Source organism: Poeciliopsis prolifica, unplaced genomic scaffold (genome assembly GCF_027474105.1).
Source record: "Poeciliopsis prolifica strain line A6 unplaced genomic scaffold, Auburn_PproV2 SCAFFOLD045, whole genome shotgun sequence".
Classification (NCBI taxonomy): Eukaryota; Metazoa; Chordata; class Actinopteri; order Cyprinodontiformes; family Poeciliidae; genus Poeciliopsis; species Poeciliopsis prolifica.
In genome coordinates this window covers 4,429,456-4,450,939 of record NW_026562420.1, presented here as the reverse complement: position 1 = coordinate 4,450,939, position 21,484 = coordinate 4,429,456, and the positions used below count along the sequence as shown (strand labels likewise).

The 21,484-nt window shown below is 37.4% G+C and overlaps 1 protein-coding gene across 2 annotated transcripts in view; it reads left to right on the top strand.

The window, feature by feature from the left end:
• The window catches only part of afap1 (actin filament associated protein 1), a 78,654-nt gene that overhangs the window by 17,975 nt on the left and 39,195 nt on the right, over positions 1-21,484 (top strand). The window contains exons 1-3 of one of the 2 annotated variants that reach the window (XM_055056528.1): positions 237-445; positions 20,841-20,969; positions 21,108-21,190. In XM_055056528.1, coding sequence (XP_054912503.1) covers positions 409-445; positions 20,841-20,969; positions 21,108-21,190 — 249 coding nt within the window. In that variant the 5' untranslated portion in view covers positions 237-408. Of the gene's footprint in view, positions 1-236; positions 446-20,840; positions 20,970-21,107; positions 21,191-21,484 lie in introns of those variants that run through there. The other variant, XM_055056529.1, reaches the window with a different exon arrangement.

Genomic DNA, 21,484 nt, shown 5'->3' with positions numbered 1-21,484 from the left:
TTTTCCAGTACAAATCCCAGAATTTTCAGCTTTTCAGATGTTATTCAATATTCTTAATCCCTGGCAATCTGTTTGTCAGGTAAACAGACCAAGAAGAGATTCATGAATTTTGTTAGATGCATAAGTTCTCTGTCCATGCAGGCAGTTCGTGGGAGTGGGATGTGATGGGAGGGGATGTGATGGAGGGCAGGGGAGGAGGAACAGAGGGAGGGATCAGAAAGATCCGGAGAAAAAGTTTGAAAGGAACAAGAAAACTCCTGCAGCCGGCGGTTCGACGGAAAAAGAGCGAGAAAGAGGGAACCGACCCGGACCGAGAGGATTTTTATTGCTGGCTCTCGAGCCACTGGGCGCGAGCCTCCTGCCTGCTGTTCTACGTCATCTCGCGGATTTAATGAGTTTGAACTCGCGATGAGGAGCGAGCCCATTCTCTTCGCTTGCAGCAGGGGTGAGTAGCCGCTTTTCAGTCTAGAAATACAGGAAAACGCTTTATTTTCACTTTTCGGCGTCACTGTCGGCCATTTTTCTCTTCTGGGCTGATATTGCTGCGGCTTCATCCACTTAAACCGAGAGGAAGAAAAGTCACTTTTGCAGTTGGCCTCGGGCTGCTACGCGCACGCGCTCACGTTGAGGGCGTCGTGCTGGTGAAAGGTTAGGGTTAGGGTTAGGGTTAGGGTTCGGCTGGCTGGCTGGTTGGCTGGGGGACAAACAGCTGGCTCCTCCTTCAGGTCTGGGCCAGAATGATCTCAGTCTGGTTTGGGTTCGGGTTTATCTTTCCTGTGTGTCACAGTGAAGTGTTGATGCTGTTGCCTTTCACCTCAGGTTTCTCATCATATTTCTTCAGTGCTTCACTTTTATGTGTCCCAGATTTCATAAAAATAATTTCACAGAACCACTGCTGAAGCACAACAGAAGCATTGTTTTACCACATTTTCACACTTGGTGAAACAAAACAAATATTTGATGTATTTATTTGAAAACTGAAATAAATACATAAAATACTTTTTCATACAGAATTTTCTCTGATGTTTTAAATTTAAATATTAAAAAATATATTCTCTACACATATTTAATAGTTATTCCAAAAATGAAAAAAAAAGCATGGATGGTTTTCAAACGGATGGTAAATAAACAGGTCTGAACTTTGACTAGTTCATTCTAACCCATGAATATGTAATGATCCAAATCATTCAGATTTGTTGTGCTAATGGAAGCTGAATGTCTGCCTTAATTATTTTACACCTGGGCCGGCTCAAGGCACAAGCAAACTAAGCAGCCACTTAGGGCCACTGAGGGGCCCCCCTCAGTAGTGCTATTTTTTTAGTTTTTGTAATAATTTCGATGTCATCGTTGTATCAAAAACACACATTTTCACTATGAAGTTATTTGTTTTTATGATAAAAACAACATACATCTGATAATGTGTGTAGAAATTATTTTATTGTTAAAAAGATGGGCTGCACAGTGACACAGTTGGTAGCACTGTTGCCTTGCAGCAAGAAGGTCCTGGGTTCAATTCTCAGCCTGGGGTCTTCCTACATGCAGTTTTCCTGTGTGTGTGTGGGTTCTCTCTGGGTTCTCCGGCTTCCTCCCACAGTCCAAAAACATGACTGCCTAAATTTTCCCTAGGTGTGAGTGTGTGTTGTTCTGTCTGTTTCTGTGTTGCCCTGTGACAGACTGGTGACCTGCCAAGATTACCCCACCTCTCGCCCAAAACCTGGGCAAGTCAGGCACCAGCAACTCCCGACCCCGTTAGGGACAAGGGTGATCAGAAAATGGATGGATGGATATTGATAAAGGGGAAAAAAATGCTCTTGTGTACTGCATGCTTTGCCGGTAACATGAGCTATGTAAGTAAGCAAACAATGTCTCAAAAAAGGTCTTATCCTTCAGGGAAGGAGAAAAGAAAGAGGAAAAATAGAAAAAAGCCAAGATAAAAGTTTGTTCTAATGTGTCTTGGTCATGAAACGTAAAAGATCTGTAAAGCTGCTAATAGAAAATTAGCTTGATAGCTGGATTAGCTGGAACGGTCCAGTTCAACAGCCAAACATTTATGCTAGGGTCTTTGTGTGAAACTGAGTTTTAACTTGAAATCAATTGATTCTGGTGGTTGGCTCTGTATATTTCGGAGGTGTTTTTGACTTCAAAATGCCGTGTTTGATAACAATAATTAAAACTTCTCAATGTTTGATATTGTCTAGTAAATAGTTTTTACGTCAGGCCACATAGCTGCTACATCAATGATCTACTCTGTGCTGTAGTTGGGATATGTTGCTTGCTGCTGAGCAAAATCATTTTGTGGCTAAAACAGACATTATTTTTACGTCAACTTCTAAAGTTATGAGAACCGTTTGTTCAAATCATCAGTCCAGAACCGGTACCGATCCACATTCTCAGGGGAGAAAGACTCAACTGGTATAAGTGACATTTTTAGCTTTTGGAGTAATGCTTAAGAGAAATGTATTAAATCAAAGAATGTCATGAATATGTGTGTAGACCTGCACCACTGCAGTTTTCTGGCTGATCCCTTGTTACCCATCTTTAAAAAGACTGACCTTTCATTTAAGATTTTGGCTGATATAATTTTTTTTGTCTGAAATGTTGCTAAATATCTGAGTTGGCAACAGTGGGTGAATATTATCAACTGTAAATGTTCAGACCTGATCTGGTCTGTTAGTCAAACCTCTGGCTGCACAGCAGAAGAGCACAGAGGCTGATTTTTAACCCTTTGCTAAAGAAAAAGAAATAAGGGTCTAAGATCAGCTTCACATGTAAGTATCAGCAGATCACGATCCCCCAAAATTAAGAAAATCAGCACCCAGAAATCAACTGGTTGATAAATCAGTTGGTCAATAACCGTATCCTATTATGTGTGCAGGTGTGTGAATACCCTAATTATAGGGCTGCTGACTGCAGTCAGTTCACATTGTTAGCAGAACTAGAGGGCCCCAAAACCAAATTCTGCTTAAGGCCTGTAATGAAGAGACCTTCATTACTGAGTCATTTATTCAATATATTGTATAGCACTAAAAAACATTTGCACTTTGTCACTATGCGTTTTATTTAGCACTGCACTTTAAAAGTAGATCTGTAAATGAATAACAATTTGCACACAGGAAATTTTAATTGCATTTATTGAGCATTTTAGTGATTAGTATGTAGCCTTTGTTCTGGGCTCTGCACAGCTGCTCCTCATTGGCCAGTTGAGGTAGTTGCCTGTGAAGGGAGGATAATTGTTACTCAGAGCAATGAACTACTGGTGGGTAAAACTAAGCAAATGTTGTGCATAATTTGTTAGGTGTGGAGTGCTAATATAGAGTGAGTCACCTGTCTTTTCTGTGTCCTCTCAGGGTGTTGGACAAATACTGTCGTCTTCTTCTTCTTCTTGTTGTGTTTATTGGCGGTTGGCAACAAACTCAGAGTAGCATTACCGCCACTTACTGGTATGGAGTGTGGCTCGTGTTGGTCTAACGCTCTCTCTGTATATATATACCTATATATATTCATACATACACCTACACAAAAAAGAAAAAAACATATTTATATTTATACCTACACATACATACTTACATCCATATTTATATTCTACTCATCACTATCATCCATACATTAACTCTTATGTCTACTCTATCAAATTCTACTGAATATCTTAGTTTTCTTTAAAAATCGAATAACTATTTGTATATGTTTGCTCTCAAAACTCTTCCTCAAAATATCTATTAAATTAAATTTTTCCTTAATACTTTCAAACTCTTTTTCATATATCTCCTCTCTTTCATATTTATCACATTCTAGAATAACATGTTCTACTGTTTCCCATTCTCCACAATACTCACATTTACCAGTTGCATGCTTTTGAATTCTAAAAGTGAGTAATTAAGTCCTGTATGCCCAAATCTTATCCTTGTTATCACTCTTTCCTCTTTTCTATTTCTTCTCCCCTTTCTTCTTTCTCCTACCATCTTCTGAATCTTATAAAACATCTTCCTGTTATTTCTTCATCCCACCTTTCCTGCCACTTTTCCGTCAGTTTTTCCTTAACTATACTCTTTCCTTCAGCTTTACTTGTTTTAACTTTAATGCTAATTGGATTTTGAATTGCCCCTTTTGCTAATTTATCTGCCCTCTCATTTCCTTCTATTCCAATATGTGCTGGAACCCATACAAAATTAACTATCACCCCCATATTTTTTATTCTATATAATGTGTGAAATATTTCTAATAAATGTCCATTCTACTATCCGATTGCTTGTTTTTAATACTTAATAATGCAGATCTTGAATCTGAACAGATTATTGTTTTTAATGGTTTATCTCTTCTATCCATTGTAAAGACAATAGAATTGCCATCATTTCTCCTGTGTACACTGATAATCCGTCTGTAATTCGTTTTCCTATTCTTATATTGAATTCTGGTACTACAAACGCTATTCCTACTTTTCCAGTTATTTTTGATGCATCTGTATAGATTTGAATATAGTGATAGTAATTGTTTAAAAGTACCTGCACTGAACTACTATCAATGATGAAAGATTTATCCTGTTTCTTTTCCATTATTGTCATATCTACTGTTGCTTCTGGTAGAATCCATGGTGGTTTTACTGATGTTGGTGTTGTATGACTAATTTCCAGACTACTCATGTTAAATTCTTTTATTTGTTTTCAATTGTCCATCCAAGACTCCCCATTTCTTTTGTTTCTTTTTCCCAACATGGTTTTAAAATTTCCTAGCCGGATGATCAATATTATTGCTTTGCAAATTTAACCAATAATTTAATTCCAACCTTAATCTTCTTAATTCTAATGGCATTTCTCCCATCTCTACTTCCATTGCTGCTCTTGGTGTGGTTTTAAATGCTCCAGAACATAATCTTAATGCTTGATGTTGTATTACATCTAATTTAACCAAATGTACTTTCGCTGCTGAACCGTAAACAATACAACCAAAATCTATGTTAGCTCTTATCATACCTGTATAAAACTGTCTCAAAGATTGCCTATCTGCTCCCCAATCATTGCAGCATTGCAAGCATCTCAAAATATTTAAGATTTTCTTACTTTTATCGACAACTTTCTGAATATGTACATTCCATTTTAGTTTATCATCAAACCATACTCCTAAAATTTTATACACTTTACTTGCTCTAATTCTTGACTATATAATTTTAATTTTACTTCCCTGTTTATTTTTTTCCTAGTAAATACCATTACTTTTGTTTTTCAACTGAAAACTTAAATCCCATTGACATGCCCATCTCTAGCTCATTAATAACATCTTGTAATTTTTTAAATAAAACCTAAATTTTTCCCTCTTTTCCAAACCGCTCCATCATCCGCAAAGAGTGAACATCACATTTCTTTATCAATTCCTTTAAAAATATCATTTATCATAATAGAGAACAATAACGAACTTATTATACTCCCCTGTGGTGTTCCATTTTCTACTCTATATACTCCTGATGTTACTTCACCGATTCTAACTTGAATTTTCCTATTTAGTAAAAAGTCTTTAATCCATTGAAATATCTTTCCTTTAATGCCCAACCTATATAATTTAATTAATAATCCCTCTACCCACATCATATCATACGCTTTTTCTATATCAAAAAATATTGCCACCACATTTTCTTTATTTACTTGTGCCTTTCTAATTTCATGCTCTAGACATATTGTTGGATCATTAGTACTCCTCCCTTTTCGAAATCCACTTTGATAATTTACTATATACCCCTTACTATTTAAATAATATACTAGTCTATTGTTAATCATTTTTCCATTATTTTACATAAGTTTGATGTTAAAGCTATTGGCCTATAATTTTCTGGTTTTGATTTACTTTCCCTGGTTTAGCTATTGGTACTATAATTGATTCTTTCCATTCCATTGGTAATTTCCCCTCCTCCCAAATTTTATTATATAATTTCAATATTATCTCTTTAGATTTTCACTGAGCTGACTTATCATTCTATACCATATTTTATCTTTACCTGTATTTTTAAGTTTTGTAAATGAAGAGTTCAATTCAGCTTTTGTAAATTCAACATTTAACAAGTTATTTGCTTCTTCTTCATTCTGCAACACATCTTTATATTTGAGTTTTGTATTTTCTTCCTTTTTCTACCCCTCACTAATATTATCTGAACTGTAGATTTTACTGAATGTTCTTGCCAATATTTCTGCTTTATCTTCATCTTTAATTATATTTATATTATCTACTTTTAATATAGGATATTCAAATTCTCTTTTAATGCCATTCATTCTTCTAATCATTCTCCAAATTTTTTCTATTTTTGTTTCCTTCCCTATTGTGCTACAAAATTTTTTCCAATATTCTCTTTTTGCATTCTTAATTATTCTCCTTACTATTGCTTGCTTTCTTTTATAATCAATTAAATTCTCATATTTTGAATTACCTCTTAATACCTTAAATGCTTTGTTTACTTTTATTGCTTCTTTACATTCATTTGTCCACCATGGTACTATTTTCTTATAATTTTTACACCCTATTTTCTTCGTAGATTTATCTGCTGCTTCCAAGATTATCTCAAATTTTTAAATTTATTTCATCTATATTCATTTCCATATCCACTTTTTCTAATTTTATTTGACTTAAAAATCTGAATTTAATCCAATCTGCTTTATTAAAATCCCATTTTTTATTGACCTTTATATTTTTATTTATATTTAATCCTACTTTTATTGTAATGGGATAATGATCACTACCTATTGTTGTATTTTTATCAATGATCCATTCACAAATACTCGCTAAACCATTTGAAACTATTGTTCAATCAATAACTGATTCCATTCCTGTTCTTACATTAAGTCTAGTTCCCCTCCCATCATTAATACATACAAGATTTTTACTTTCTATTAATTCTTCTATTATTTTCCCATTTCTATCGTTACATTTACCTCATAATGTACTATTAGCATTAAAATCCCCACACCAAATTACTTTTCCTTCCAAAATATTCAGTTAATCATCCATTATTTCAATTGATAATAATTTACATGGATTATAAAAATTTATTATTTTAACTTTACCACCTTGTTCCCAAATTTCAATTATTATATATTCAAGTTCTTCCCTTTCCCTAAAACCTGATATTGTATTCCTTTTTTTTTTACAAATATTCCACATCCACCTCCTCCTCCCTCCTGCCTATCTCTTCTTACACTACCATATCCGTTAATCACAAAATCTAACGTTGCTTTTAGCCATGTTTCCTGAATACAAATAATTTCTGGTTTTTCCTCAAGACTATCAATATATCCTTTAAGTTCCTGTCCGTTAGCAATCAAACTTCTTGCATTCCATTGTAATATTAACATGAATTATTTCCACCAGATGTTCCTGGCTTCCTGTCTACCTCCAATTTTTTCTTTATGTTCTCCCATGATCCTCTTTAAACCCCAAAAACTTTTCCGCTCCCCTCACTATAATTTTAATCTTCTCCGTTTTATTCTTGGCTTGGTCAGTACAGTTGATAACATATGCCATAAATAATATTAGTTTTTTCTACTGATATCACAACCATTTCCTCTGACTATATCTCACTTTGCAGTGGAATTTGCCTCGTTTTTTCAATCTCTTATTTTCTGTTCTTTCACATTTTTAGCTGCCTCTGCATAGCTTATATTTTTAGTCATTTTAATCTGTGTGACTTCTTTTGCTTTCTTCCTGACTTCACATCCTCCATATGTAACTCTATGATTCCCTCCACAATTACAACATTTTTCTTGTACTTCTTCTTTACATTCTTCTAATTTGTGATCTTCTCCACATTTTGGACATCTCTGCTTTCCTTTGCAAACTGCTGCTATGTGTCCATATCTTTGACATTTAAAGCAACGAAGCGGTGGAGGGATATAAGGCCTGACCTGAAAACTGAGATAACCTATTTTGATGTTTAGTGGTAATTCTTTCTCTTCGAATTCCATGAGTATTGACAGACTCCCCACTCTCTCCCCGTTTATTGTTTTGGACAATCTCTTTAAGTTATTCACTTTTGCACCAACTACACTTTTCTTGATTTTATCAAGATCTTCATCTAGAGGGATCCCATAAATCACTCCTCTAGTTTTTTTATTTTCTCCAATGATTCTTTTCTCCAACACATTCTTTTTACAAATATTCTCCACGTTTAGAGCCTTGTTCTTTTTCTTCGTTTTACAAACCACCAACAGATTCCCATCTCTCAACATTTTTACCATTTCAACATCTCCAATTTTCTTTTTTATTTCTCTTGACACCACAATGGGGCTAATGTTATCTTGTCCTTCCTCATTTTTAAGTTTTAATATTATTTTAAATTCCTCCCGCACAACTTTCCTCCTAACTATCCTTTCTTCCTCTGAGCTACTTTCTTCCAGTTCTCGTTTACTTCCTTGACTTTCACCAATTTCTTTTCTTTCATCTATTTTGTTTTCTTCTCCCTCTTCCTCTCCCCACTGGCGTCCACCCATCAAAATCCATATCTTCCTCATCTCCTAACTCCATTACCAACCGAACCATTCACATACCAGTTTATGCTCAATCCGCCTTTTACAATTTCAATTTGTAATTTGTTTTTCCGCCTTCTTCCTCCAACCGTCTCCTCCGACCTCGACCAGCTCTACTTTCAATTTTGGAAACCACACCGACAAATACTGTCCTAAGGGGCTGGACAATGTTATAGGTCCTGGGAGAGACCATTGAGAAGAATGGGAGAGGGGTGTATTGTTTTATGGTGTACTGTTTTATGGTGTTTTAGTAAGGGTAAGGATAAAACATAAAAAATATTTATAAAAAGGAAGTTGATGTGTTTGTAGTAAAATGCATTTTATTCAATTTAGTGGAACAAGGTAAAATGGGATTACCTTATGAATTTACAGATTGTTTGATCTGTCACAGCTGGGACTATTTAAGATTGTATTTTTCACCTGTGATACAGATTGAGACAAAGACACTGAGATTTTGTGAGACTGAGATTGTGATGCTGTGAGGAATAAACAACTTGCTGTTCCACCTAACTCTGCCTCATCGCATCTATCTGCACTGAAAAATCCAGCCGAAAAAGGCCAACCTGTTAAAGGGCCCCATGAAGGCTTGGGGCCCTAACAGTTTTTTCATGTCTCCAAGATTTGTATTTAGCTTCATCCATCTTAAACTGGCCTCAATTTTTTTTGCTGAATTCACAGTAACGTGTCCTGAATGAGTCCATCAGTTTTTGACATGCACTGCTAATTCACCTGATTAGCTTTTGCTGCTCCTCTTTATGTTTATGCCTGCTGTATGGTTAGAAAGCTAGGCAAATAGATGTTGGAGTTTGTGTAAGAAATTTTTTTAAATTTCTTCCTCCATGAAACTTCCTTTTTAATTTGTTTGGAATTTGGGGTTATAGTTCAGGTAGAAAATAAATCAATAACAAATCAGATTTTTTTGTCCACATTTCCAAATGTGAGCTCCAGTGTGAACTGTAAGCAAGGGGGCGCTGTTAGATCACATGTAGAGCTCATACTAATTGTTTGAGGAAGTAAACATGGATGCTAATGGTGGAGCACATCTTGTGAATTTAAAGAGTCAGCTGTTTCTCCCCCTTCCATACATCAGGATGCAGAATAGTGACGTTTGTTGAGTTTCAATGACGTTCAGATCAGATGAATGCGACCTGGCCGTACAGACACAGGTCACATTTTAAAAGATCAGAAACGTGTCAGATTTAGGACCAAATATCCAAGTTGACTGTGTTGCATTAAAAAAAAAAATCAGATTTGTTTTGTTCACTAATCATCAATAATCTATCAACAATTTCTGACATCAACTGATATGAAACACTTGCATCATAAGTTTTTCAGCCATATCATCCAGCCCTAAGTTCAGGCATTATTTGACCTCTGGAGGTGCTAATCAGCTGCTTGCTGTTGCAAAAACGATTCACATAGTTCACATGGTTACACATCATAATCATCCAAAATTTGAAACAGTAATAGCTATCAGGATGAAAGGGTCGAATGGAAATGTGCACCCTATTTTTCCGATCATCACTGGAAAGAACGCTGAATACCATTGTCGCTAGTAGCCTAGCACAGCTCTGTCCCGCATTCCAGGTGGGCTATTCTAATATTTGCTAGCCCCACTCTGTCCCCAAAAGCTACCCAATATGATCCTGGCATGAAAAGCTGCCCACTGGTTTTGATTTCTCCTGTTGTGGTCATGGTAATAGAGAAAGGTGCAGGGTATCGGGTGACTCAGGTGGCGCTTCTCTTCCAGATGTTTGGTGCAGCAGCGGTGTAGAATCTAACCCCAGTGTCCTGTAAGAGGAGCCTTTCTATGCTCCCGAGGTCTATTGTTTGCATACAAGCTTCATCTGAAGAAACTCATTGCATGTATAGTCATTGCTGAAGGTTTTAGATGCATTTTGTATTTAAATATTGCACGTTTTAAATTTTTTAGTCCCAGCTGTTTGATCTTTGAGTAAAGATCATTCTTCCTCCTAACTTTGGTTGACTCTTAAACTGTCAGTTTGTGGCTGAAGTCCTGGGAGATGGTGGCAAGATCTCAGACTCTCACACTGAGCATGAATGTAGAGATAGTGGAGAGGAAAACCTCCCCTATAACAAGAAGAAACCTTAAGCAGAACCAGAACCTGGTTGTGAATGAATGAATAAACAGAAGATTATTTACAGATTTCTGAAGCAGTCTTCAAATGGATTAAGTTGTGTGTTCTCCTTGTATCCCATAATGTTGAGCGCTTTCTCCATTGGCCATCTTCTGACAATTTGATGCCAGACACACAAGAGTCTTTATATACAATTCTTAATTCAGATGTCTAGAAATATAATTCAGACTTGGAGTAATTACATTTGACATAACTTAAATTTTAACGACAGATGTGTGACTGATCAAATGTGAAATCTTGTTGTCACAACCTGCTTGCTGCACAAAACTGCTTGCACTATTTAGTGCTCTCTCTTTGCCTCTCCCCTCCTGTGACGCTTTCAGACATGATCATGGCCACTCGTCCTGTGAACTCACCTCATTGGTTCACTGTTCAAGGGTTCTCTTTCTCATTTGAAAGATGGTAGTTTCCCTCCATCCCTTGACATAGCAACAACCATGCCACCATTCTGCCAATGTTGTGTCCCTTCCTGTAACTATTAAAATCATTCAGTGGTTTTGTAGTGCCAGATCTGTTCCAAATTACATCACTGTCATGGTAGTGGCTGCAATCACCACGGACAGATAAAAAACAAACCAATAGCAAAAAAATAGGTCAACTCCTGGGCGGCTGCCTCTCAGACGTCGCAAGCCAGAAAACAAAGGAAGGGCGTGATGCCACCTACATAAAATTTACGCACAAGTTCTAGAATTAAACATTTAATATTACTAAAAACTATTCAGTTATGTTCTGTAATGATATAAAAAACTTTACATTTGTCCAATGCAGATGAATGGACAAAGATGAAAAAAGAATGAATTCCTGGTTCTGATTTGTGAGAGGTGACCTGTAAGTCTGTTTGGGTTTTTTTATGTTTGAGCATTTTAATAGTATATGGGCTCATATATATGTTTTATCCATAGCTCTTGTCCTGATTGAAAACAAGACAATAATTACAAACACTTTTATTTTGTGGAGAAGGGATTTGTGTTTATTTTTCTTATGGTCATTTAAAATACAAAACTGAAAAAAATGTAATTACATCAAGGAACTTTTGTTTTTTTCTGTGTAGTAGAGTAAGAAAAATATCGTTTTTGTTATTCATTGTACTAGAGGGTCAACACCCTAAAGTGTATTGTCCTTGTGTGACCAGTTATAAATAAATACAAAAGTAACTTTAAAAATCCTAGTTGCAGGGATAGTTAGAAGAATCAAATTTTATATTACAAAGTCCAGCCATTTGCAGAAACTGTACAACTATGTTGGTCTCTGGTATTGGCTTGATGAGCTAGAATCTTTCCAAAATTATTGATCAGAGAATAATTTTAGTGAGCCTTTCATTTCTCTCTCACCGAAGCAGTTCAAAGTTCAGTCAGAGAAACAACATTCCCCCAGCAGAAGATACAACCTCAAAGCAGGAGCTTCTCTTCAGTCTCCATCATCCTCTTCTCTACAATTATCTTTTAAAGAGATGCCACAATGAGTATCATCACTCTGCCCAAGTCTGCCTTTAACTTGCTTGTGAACAAACCCCCTATCACCTAAGGATCACCTCTAATATCATCTGAAAGTGTTTGCCAGTGCCATGGACTATCTCTCGATATCTCCAGCCCTTCCTTCTGTCCCTTTTTACTTCACATCAGGAATTTGCATATGGATATTTGTGGTCTGGAAAACATCTGCTCCTATGGTAAACCACCTGCTCTGTTTGATGGCAATCAGTTCCCTCTCTATCATGTTTGCTTGGCATACCCAAACCCAAAAACTACAAAATGAAGGGGAGGGGATAACAAACCTCATAATTACAGTCCTGAGGAAGAGGGAAAGAGCTACCTAGCATGCCTTTCATCATAAACTAATGCTGCAGCATCTTCCAGATCTGCTCATAACTCTCTCATTTCCCTTGATGCTCATTGAAGTTCAAACTTTATGAAACATTTTATGTTACAGAGCTTTCACCAGCAAGTCAGATCAATTGTAAAACCTCTCAGTTCAAAGACTTTCTCCTAAAGTTTTGAAGTTCTTCTAGCTTTGGTAAGTTTGCGTAAAACTCATAATTAACGAGAAAATACTCATACATAAAAGAAAATGTTATGATTACAAGATCCTGATTTTCTAATTATGAAAATAGATCTCGCAATTACAAGGTCCTGATCTTGCATAAAATTCATATCACAATAAACATTGTATAGTTGGCGGTAACAATATATAGCGCAATATGTTTCTGTATAAAACTTAGAATAGAATAAAAAAAAAATCACCCTAATTGAGAGAAATGTACATTCTTGTATGTGCTAAAACATTTTTAGATACTTTTTGTGTATGTTATGTGTATGAAATGTTTAGTTTTATGGTTTTATTTTCCTTAAAATGAGATTTTTTAAGGGAGACTTGGTAAGCAGCAGCATAATCTTGATGGTGACTATCTGCTTAAATCAAAGTTAGATAAATAGAATAACTGAAAAATACATCTGCATTGAAACTAGGGATGCCTCGATCAGGTTTTTTGCTGTCGATTGCGATCACCCATGAGGGCTAATCACTGCCAATCACCTGGAATTGATGTTAATTTTACGCTTCAGGTAAAAATGCTATAATATTATCTAGCAAAGTGGAAGAATGGCCAGGTAATAAAGTCACCTAATTTCGACATAAAACATGCAAAATACTTGCAGTTTCAACACAGAAAGTATTTAGTCAAAACGACAACTAAATAGCCTGCAGTCAGTAAAATAATATCAACAAGATTCATAACAGCCTAAATCATATGAGTCAAATACATCTTGCAACATTGTTTATATCAAATATAGTCAAGTAAAAAGGAAACATCCATTCATAGTCAAATGCAGGTTGCCTCAAAATAAACAAGAGTGAGTTAAATCAAAACTTCCTGAGAGCATGTCTAGCTGATTAATGCTGGTTCTGATTGACTGTTTCTGACTGAGCTGAGTAATTCTGCAAACAGAGAGGAGAGATCAATCGATTATTGTTTCAGAGATTATCTGTCTTATGTTCAACATAGTAAAAGTATGGAAGCCAATTTCCGCCAGTCTGGTGAAAACAAAGTAATTATCTCAAAATAATGAGATATTACCGTTCTGCCCAACATGTGTTAGGTGAAGTTGTCAATTTTTTTTCACACTTTTGCAAATGTGCTCTCAGACACACACTGTTGTGGCCTTCTAGGTTCCAAAACCTAAGATCTCCAACAAAAGCCCTGGGTGGTAACAGGTGGTTTGATTCTTGCACGTATTCCAACTTCACTGTTTGAAAAAATATATATGTAATATTTCTTGAAAAAATAATTACTAAAAATGTCTTACAACTTAGTTAAAAACAAAAGTTAACTTAATCTGACATTTCAAGTTCAAAGATTGGTCAAAAAAATGATTTGATAAAAATCTACCGTCGTCACACCGGTCATTTGCCCAAAACAACAAATCTCCATCAAGCACCCGGTGTGTTTTTAGTTACTCAAATTAATGGGAGGGTCTAACGGTTACCAAAGTAGTCTAAAGAAACGTGTTAACGGAATATTTTCCGTATTTGACTGCTTGTTTTTTTTCTAAACGACAGGAATATTTGAAGCCTGTTGGTCATTTTGACAGATTATGATTAATACCCTTGACTTGTATACATGGGCAGACATTATCAATATTATAGTCAAGTGCTTGTTTTTTAAATGTCATATTTAACTCTAAATAAACACACATAAAACTCAAATCCTCAACGTAACCTGCCCCTTCCACCCTTTTAGGGTGGCTCCACAATGCCCAAAAAGACAAAGGTTCAAAACAAACAAAACAAAATAACCCAACCAGGGTGGGCAGAAGGGTGCAGGAAGTGTATGAAGGCCACTAATGCAAGCAAACTGAGTACAGACCTATACTGATTTATAGGAGTGGCATGGCTTTGTTACAGAGTCTGTAGCATGTGATGGTTTGTAATGAGAATTTTTGGAAAGATTTTCCTGAGGGAAAATCCCAGAACTTTACTCGGTGAGTGAAACCAAAGCCATACCTTTGCTGATATTTGATTCTGTGCCCCTTCCCCCCCCAAGCAGATCTCTCTGTATTCAGATCTCATCCTGAACAGATGCCAAGCACCGAGACTGAACACATCCCAAAATTGTTAAAGGCACGGTTTGGCTCACTGGGATGGCATGTATGCCATCCAGTACTAACAGCTGTATTCTGGGAAGAAGGAACAATTTCTTCCCTCTAACCTGGTCAGACATTCCAAAACAACAGAGCTGCAGCAGTTCACGTTTCCAGCAAGACCCAAAAATGACCCCACACACACACTTGTGTGCACGCACACATGCAGACGGTGGTGCCTCAACCAGGAGAAACAACATCTTTTTCTGCTGAGCTGTGGGAAGTTTGAATACCTGGCAGGGAAACACTTTTCCTGACTTGCCCAGGTGTTGTAGGCTGTACGGAATAATTGCTGTGTTTGGAATATGCTTCTGATATTTCTCAAGCAGGCATTGTGTTGACACTGTAAATGAGTCCAGATGGAAAAGGATACTTGGCAATATCTGGACCATTTAAGGCTTACTTTTAGAGGATGTTTCTACTATAAGGCAATGTGTTTGAAAAATATTCTGCTACTTAAGAATTTTCTTTTTCTTTTTTTTAACCCAAAATAGCTTTATCTTGTTAATCTGAATACATTAAAAAACATGGTGTCATCAGAGTGTATTTTTTCTTCGGTTTGCAGGTTTGCTTGAGCATAAATTTCTGAGGATGTTCTGAACATTAACATTTATCTTGATTTAACTTAATTTTTTAAGTAGTAGGAGAAGAATATTTTGACCAGTGTACTTCAAATCTTTGCTGGTATGTTGGTGCTTGCGAACTCTGGCTTATGGGTAGCATGTGATGTTTTGAAATACTGAATGAAACATAGTAAAGACAATATTGTTTTTTGTTGTGTGTATGAACTTAAAAAAATAGGCTCTTGTTACTTAATTTATTTTTGGAAAAATGAATGCAATGGCTTGTTTCTTGAACAACATTTTGATCTCAATACTAAATATACTTGTGTAAAGATACTAATTTTAATTTTAATTGTTAATTTCACAATCTTAGGTTAAATTTACTTCACTACATATTAATTTTTCTCAGTGTAGGTTCCTTCACTTCCCTTTTTCTTAGTGAAAAGGGGAATGAATTGAAGTACATGAAGTGTTGCAAAAAGCTTCAATGAATTACTGACCTCTCCATACATGAGGTCTCCAATGCATGGAGACCTCATGAACAAAAGGAAGAAGTTGATTAATATTATATTTTCTTTTAACATTTTTTTGCTAGCAGAATTTTCTTGTTTTTGCCCCCAGGCCTTGTTTGAGGGTGGCCCTGTTGCACTTTGTTTTCATAGTCGTCTGTGAAGAGCTGACTTAGTGTTGTTAATGATACACAGACACACGCACATGCATCAATGTAGCATTCCAACCACCCATTTGGAGCATTGCTCTGGTTGAAAGAAGCTTTGTGAGGCAGTAAACAGCAGTAAAGACTGCTTGACATTTCTGTGCATGGTGAAAACAGCACATTGTGAACATGACTCAGGTGCATCAGAATCAACTTTAATAAACAGTATCTTGTGTCAAAAGAATTTGACTTTCGTTTCAGGTGCTCAGAATATACAGTCTTCAAGTATATAACTTTCAGAGGAAAAGTAACAAAGTACGTAACAAAGAAATATACATATTTCAAGCTCTTAAAGGTTGTCTTTTGTGTTTTACAATAGATTATTTGACCACTGAGATGAACGTTCTCATTATGTTCACTAGCAGACTTCCTGTTAGCTGTTTGTATGCATTAGGTAAGAGGTTACTCTTGTGAGTAATGTGAGAAATAATGGAAAAAGCCGAAAGCTAAAGCTTTTTCGGAAGTGTCTTGTGTACATACATAAGTGTATTTTTGTTTGAGCAATGATCTCATTAGTTAGACTTATTGAATTTCCTATCCAGGCAAGTAGTTTAGATTAAGAAGGGACAAGTAAACTCAACAGAGGGAAAAAAGGGATAAGACGGAGGAGTAGTCCTGCAACTCACGTGGCAGAGGTCTGAAAGAAATTGGACTCGCGAAGCATCCTTGATGGAGAGGACGTCAGCTGAGCGAGCAGGTCCGAGTTATTTTTGGGTTTAAACGGAGAGAAGAGGATTGTCATAGCGACATCGCACCCAAGCTTCATCAGGCCTGCAACAAAAACTAACCCGTACTGGACTGTGTGTGTGTGTGTGGGTGTGGGTGTGGTGTGGGTGTGGGTGTGTGTGTGTGTGTGTGTGTGTGTGTTCGTGCGTGCGTGCGTGTATGTGTGAGAGAGAGTATAGGCCCAAGTGTGATATTCTGTTTAAAACTGCAAATTTTGGTGAATGTATGGAGTTCTGTTGGTGACAAAAGTTGAATTTTGGTTGTAGTAAAACAGCAGTTAAAAGTAAGTTGTTTTTTTGTTTTTTTAAACCATAAAGTAAAAGTGAGGAAAACATAAGGGACTGAAAAGAAAAGTGCCTTATTGGCTTTACTTTATTTTGGGAAACCTTTAGTGCTGGGAATTGATGACCTTCCTCTATATTTAGGTTTTTTGATTATGTCAGGGGCATCATGCAGCTAAGATCTTATTTCTTTAAGTTCTTATTAAAAGAAACTATTCAGTTAACTGGTTTATGTTACATCAAAAGTGTGTAAGGTGATTGGACGAGTAAGGATTTACTCAACATAAGGTTAGAGTGGTACCTTATTGTGTATTTTATCAGATACAATAATTTTTGCTCACATTATGTATTTCAAGTATTTGATATAATTAGTAATTCTGCACTGCAGTGCCTTAGCGTAAAGAACATCCAATGCATGGAGACCTCAGTCCTTGACGTGGCTGTCACAGGTTCGGGTCCTGACTGGATGACCTTTGCTGCATGTCTTCTCCCTCTCTCATTACCCATTACCCAGAAGCCAATAATTTTTTTGATTTAAAAAAAAGGAAAAATAAGTGGAATGGAGAAGGAAAAAGGACTCATTCAAGAAAATTGGTCTACTCTATATGAACTTGAAAAAGTAGTAAATTGCAAGTATTTAGTAATTCCAGGTGGGATTAAATTTTTATTAAACAGTCCACACAAATTAAAAAATAAGTTAACAACTCTGCAAAATAAGTTACATGAACATATTTTATTTTTGTTAGTTTTATTACATGATTTAGTACTGCTACTTTAAAGGATTGAGGTTTTCTTACTCTCTAATCTCAAGCTTACTTTGCTAATCTTTTTGAGGCAATGAGTTTGGTGAACTAATTAGATTTTTTTGCTCCACCTTTACTTTCTCCTGGCTGGCATATCTTTCTCCTTTTTTTTACAGTACAATAATCTCTGTTCCCTCCTCTTCCAGTGGATCATAAAATTACACAAGGAATTTGTGAATGATATGTATGCATCTTCTCTGCAAGCTCTGTGTAGGAACTTTTAGCTGCTTTGCAAATCTAGAAAATATATTTTCATGCATTTCTGCATCACTGCATATATGGTTTGAAATATTGGCATCAAAGTTTTCCATTGCTTGTGAGCTAGCAATGGTCCCAGCTCCTGGCAGTCCAAATGCTGACTCGGTTTCCATATGATTACATAATGATCATAGCATGCCTCACATGGCCCTTGGCAGGAGGGGAGTTCCTCTGCTTTACATTTGTGTTGCCTTTTGTCATCACTCCTGACCACATGTCATGCACCACAGCTGAGAGCTGCTTTCCTCTCAATCATTTCACTTTCCAGAGCCTTCATGACAGCTTGCTAGATAAAGTAAGCGCTGGAAAAGTTTGTGTTCCTGACATTTTAGCTAAGCTTTGGTAATGAAGCCTATCTATCATGAATGAGAGTGTTGCTGGAGCAAGAAAAAGATAGAAGCCCAGGGACTTAATGATGTAATCGTATGTGATATGATCTGGTGTTTACAAGAAGGTTGTGCCATATCCAAAGATTCATATCATAGCTTTGAGGATTAATAGGGGTTTGCGTCATGCACACTTCTCAGCTGCTAGCTTTGGTACTGCTGAACAAATGGTTACACTTCATGTAATCTTACAGCCCAATAAACAGTAGCTGTTACATTGATGTGTGTGTTAGATTGACTTTTCCATCATTGCACCTTCATAGTTGGATTAAGTATTTAGTAATTGGGTCGTAGCGATGGCGTAGGGTTAAAGAAAAACTTAGACTCACTTTATTGTCATTGCTCAAAGAAACATAAGTAGAATTGGCAATGAAATATCATCGCTTGGCAACCAGAGCACACACAGAAACACAAGTGTGCCTATAATTATATAATGAACAAATAGTGATGTGTTGTTAAATATATATTACTTAATATTTTCAAGCAGTCTTAGACAGTTTTAGTGATGGGATTGTTGAGCAGTCTGATGGCCGGTGGCAGACAGCTATTTCTCAGTCTGGCTGTTCTGCAGCAGATGCTGTTTGAATCTCCTGCCAGATGCCAACCGGATGATCAGACCATGGAGGGGACGGGCGGAGTCAGAGAGGATCTGGTTTGCTTTGGCAAAGCAGCCTCTGTGCGCAATGGTTTGGATTGGGGGGAGTGGAGTCCCAATAATCCTCTTCACTGTCTTCACCACACTTCACAGAGACTCTCAGTCTGAGGCCTTGCAGCTCCCAGACCAGATGGAGATACTGCTTGTCAGCAATGGTTCCTATGTAGAAGGTGGAGAGGATGGGAGGTGGGAGAGAAGCCCCTGCCAATCATCTCAGAAAGTGCAGGGGCTGCTGTGCTTTTTTCACCAGTGAAGTGATGTGAGGTGTCCAGCTGAGGTTGTTTATAATGTGAACCCCCAGGAACTTAGTGCTGCTAACGATCTCCACTACTCTGTCGTTAATGAGGAGAGGCGTGTGGTTATGTCGAGACCTTCTGAAGTCGACAATCTCTTTTGTCTTATCGACTTTCAGGAGCAGGTTGTTTATTCTGCACCAGTCCACTGGATGTTGTACCTCTTTTCTGTAGTTCACCTCATTGTTGTCCTGAATTAATCCCACAATTGTTGTTTCATCTGCATATTTCATGATGTGGTTTGTGTTAAACCACATCATGATGACCTGCGACTGGAACAACAGTCGTGGATCATCAGAGTGAACAAGCAGGGGGCTCAAGACACATCCTGGGGGGAACTGACAGACAGAGTTCTGTCAGTGAGGAAGTCCAGCAGCCAGTGGAGTGTTGAAGCCCAGGGAGACCAGTTTGCACAACAGATCCTGGGAAATGATCATATTAAATGCTGAGCTGATGTCCAAAAACAGCATCCATACGTGGGTGTTTGTTTTCTCCAAATGTACTAGGCTCAGATGAAGAGCAGTGGAAATGGCATCTTCAGTCGAGTGATTAGGTTTGTATGCAAACTGGAATGGGTCAAATGATGGAGTATTGAGATTATGTGACCCTTAACCACTCTTTCGAAGCACTTCATGATGATAGGTGTTAACGCAACTGGTCGGAAGCCATTAAGACGTGATGGTTGGTTTCTTGGGCAAAGGAATAATAATATCTGACTTAAAACATGAGGGGACAATGATCTGGTGCAAAGATGTAATGCAAATGTCCGTGAGCACCTAGGCTAGCTGATCTGCACATTATTTGATCAGCCTTGCTGGAATGTATGTTGACCTTCCCCAGCATGTTTCAAGTTCAACGGCCTATTTATCAGGTCCAGCGAGGGCTAATTTTTTTCCCCCTCGATGGCGTCCTCCTTGCACTGGTGGCGTCCTCCTTGAACCAGGCGGCTCCATTGTTCCCCCAACGACTCTGGTCTTTGTGTTGAGGCCAGTGATGGTCCTCACACCTTCCCAGACCTCCCTCATGTTGTTCTCTCTCAGCTTCTGCTCCACCTTTCTCCTGTAGCTGTCTTTTGCTTAAAGAAGTTTAAATAGATTTGTAATTACCTCTGGCTTTACACAGAATGAAGTCCTGGTTGAAATTTGCAAGAAGCCATGAATGGGATACATGGTGGTGGCTGCATTATGCTGTGGGAGTTTTTTCTTCTGAACACTGCACGAAAAGTGCTGTATAATCATCAGCCTGCACGTATAAAGTCACAGGAAGATTTCAGACTATTTTTTTCAACTGTTTTGTCTTTAATGTTATGTATGATTCAAAATGAGTAATTTTAAAATAAACCTCATGTTGTGTTTGTTCTGTAGCGATGGAGGAGCTAGTGACCGAGCTTCGCCTGTTCCTGGACCTGCTGGATAGAGAGTATCTGAGTTCTGGAGTCCGAGAGAAGAAGGTCCACCTCTCCCACATTCTGCACCGTGTGCTTGCAGACAAAGGTGAAATGAAGAGTCTTCATCTTATCTCAAACTTCATGTGGGAAGATTCTCCTTACCCAGTTGGAGTTGATAATTAGACAACTCTCCCTGTTATTCTTGTCATTACTAGTGCTAATGTGAGGTCTTTGATTTTTGCAGAACCTTCATTTAAGTCTGAGATCCACAGTGGTTTGCCAGCCCCACCTCAGATGCCACTGCCAGAGATTCCTCAGCCATGGCTGGTAAGTTTCACATCCTTCAAGTTTGACACTAAGGTTGCGTTCACACTGACACCTGAAGAGCCCTGTTTCAGATTTTATTTTATTTTTGCCAGGGCCATTCACACTTCCAAATATACGCGACCTGTATGTGTTCTCCAGAGTGAACAGGCAAACCACCTGAACGTGTCCTACATGCGCCGTAGAGGGCGCAATAACATCAGCGTTCTCAGTGTTCTGCCAACTGCCACAAAAAGAAGAAGTGCTCAGTGTTTGCAGAAGTAAACATGGATGCTAACGGTGGAGCAAAGCTTACGA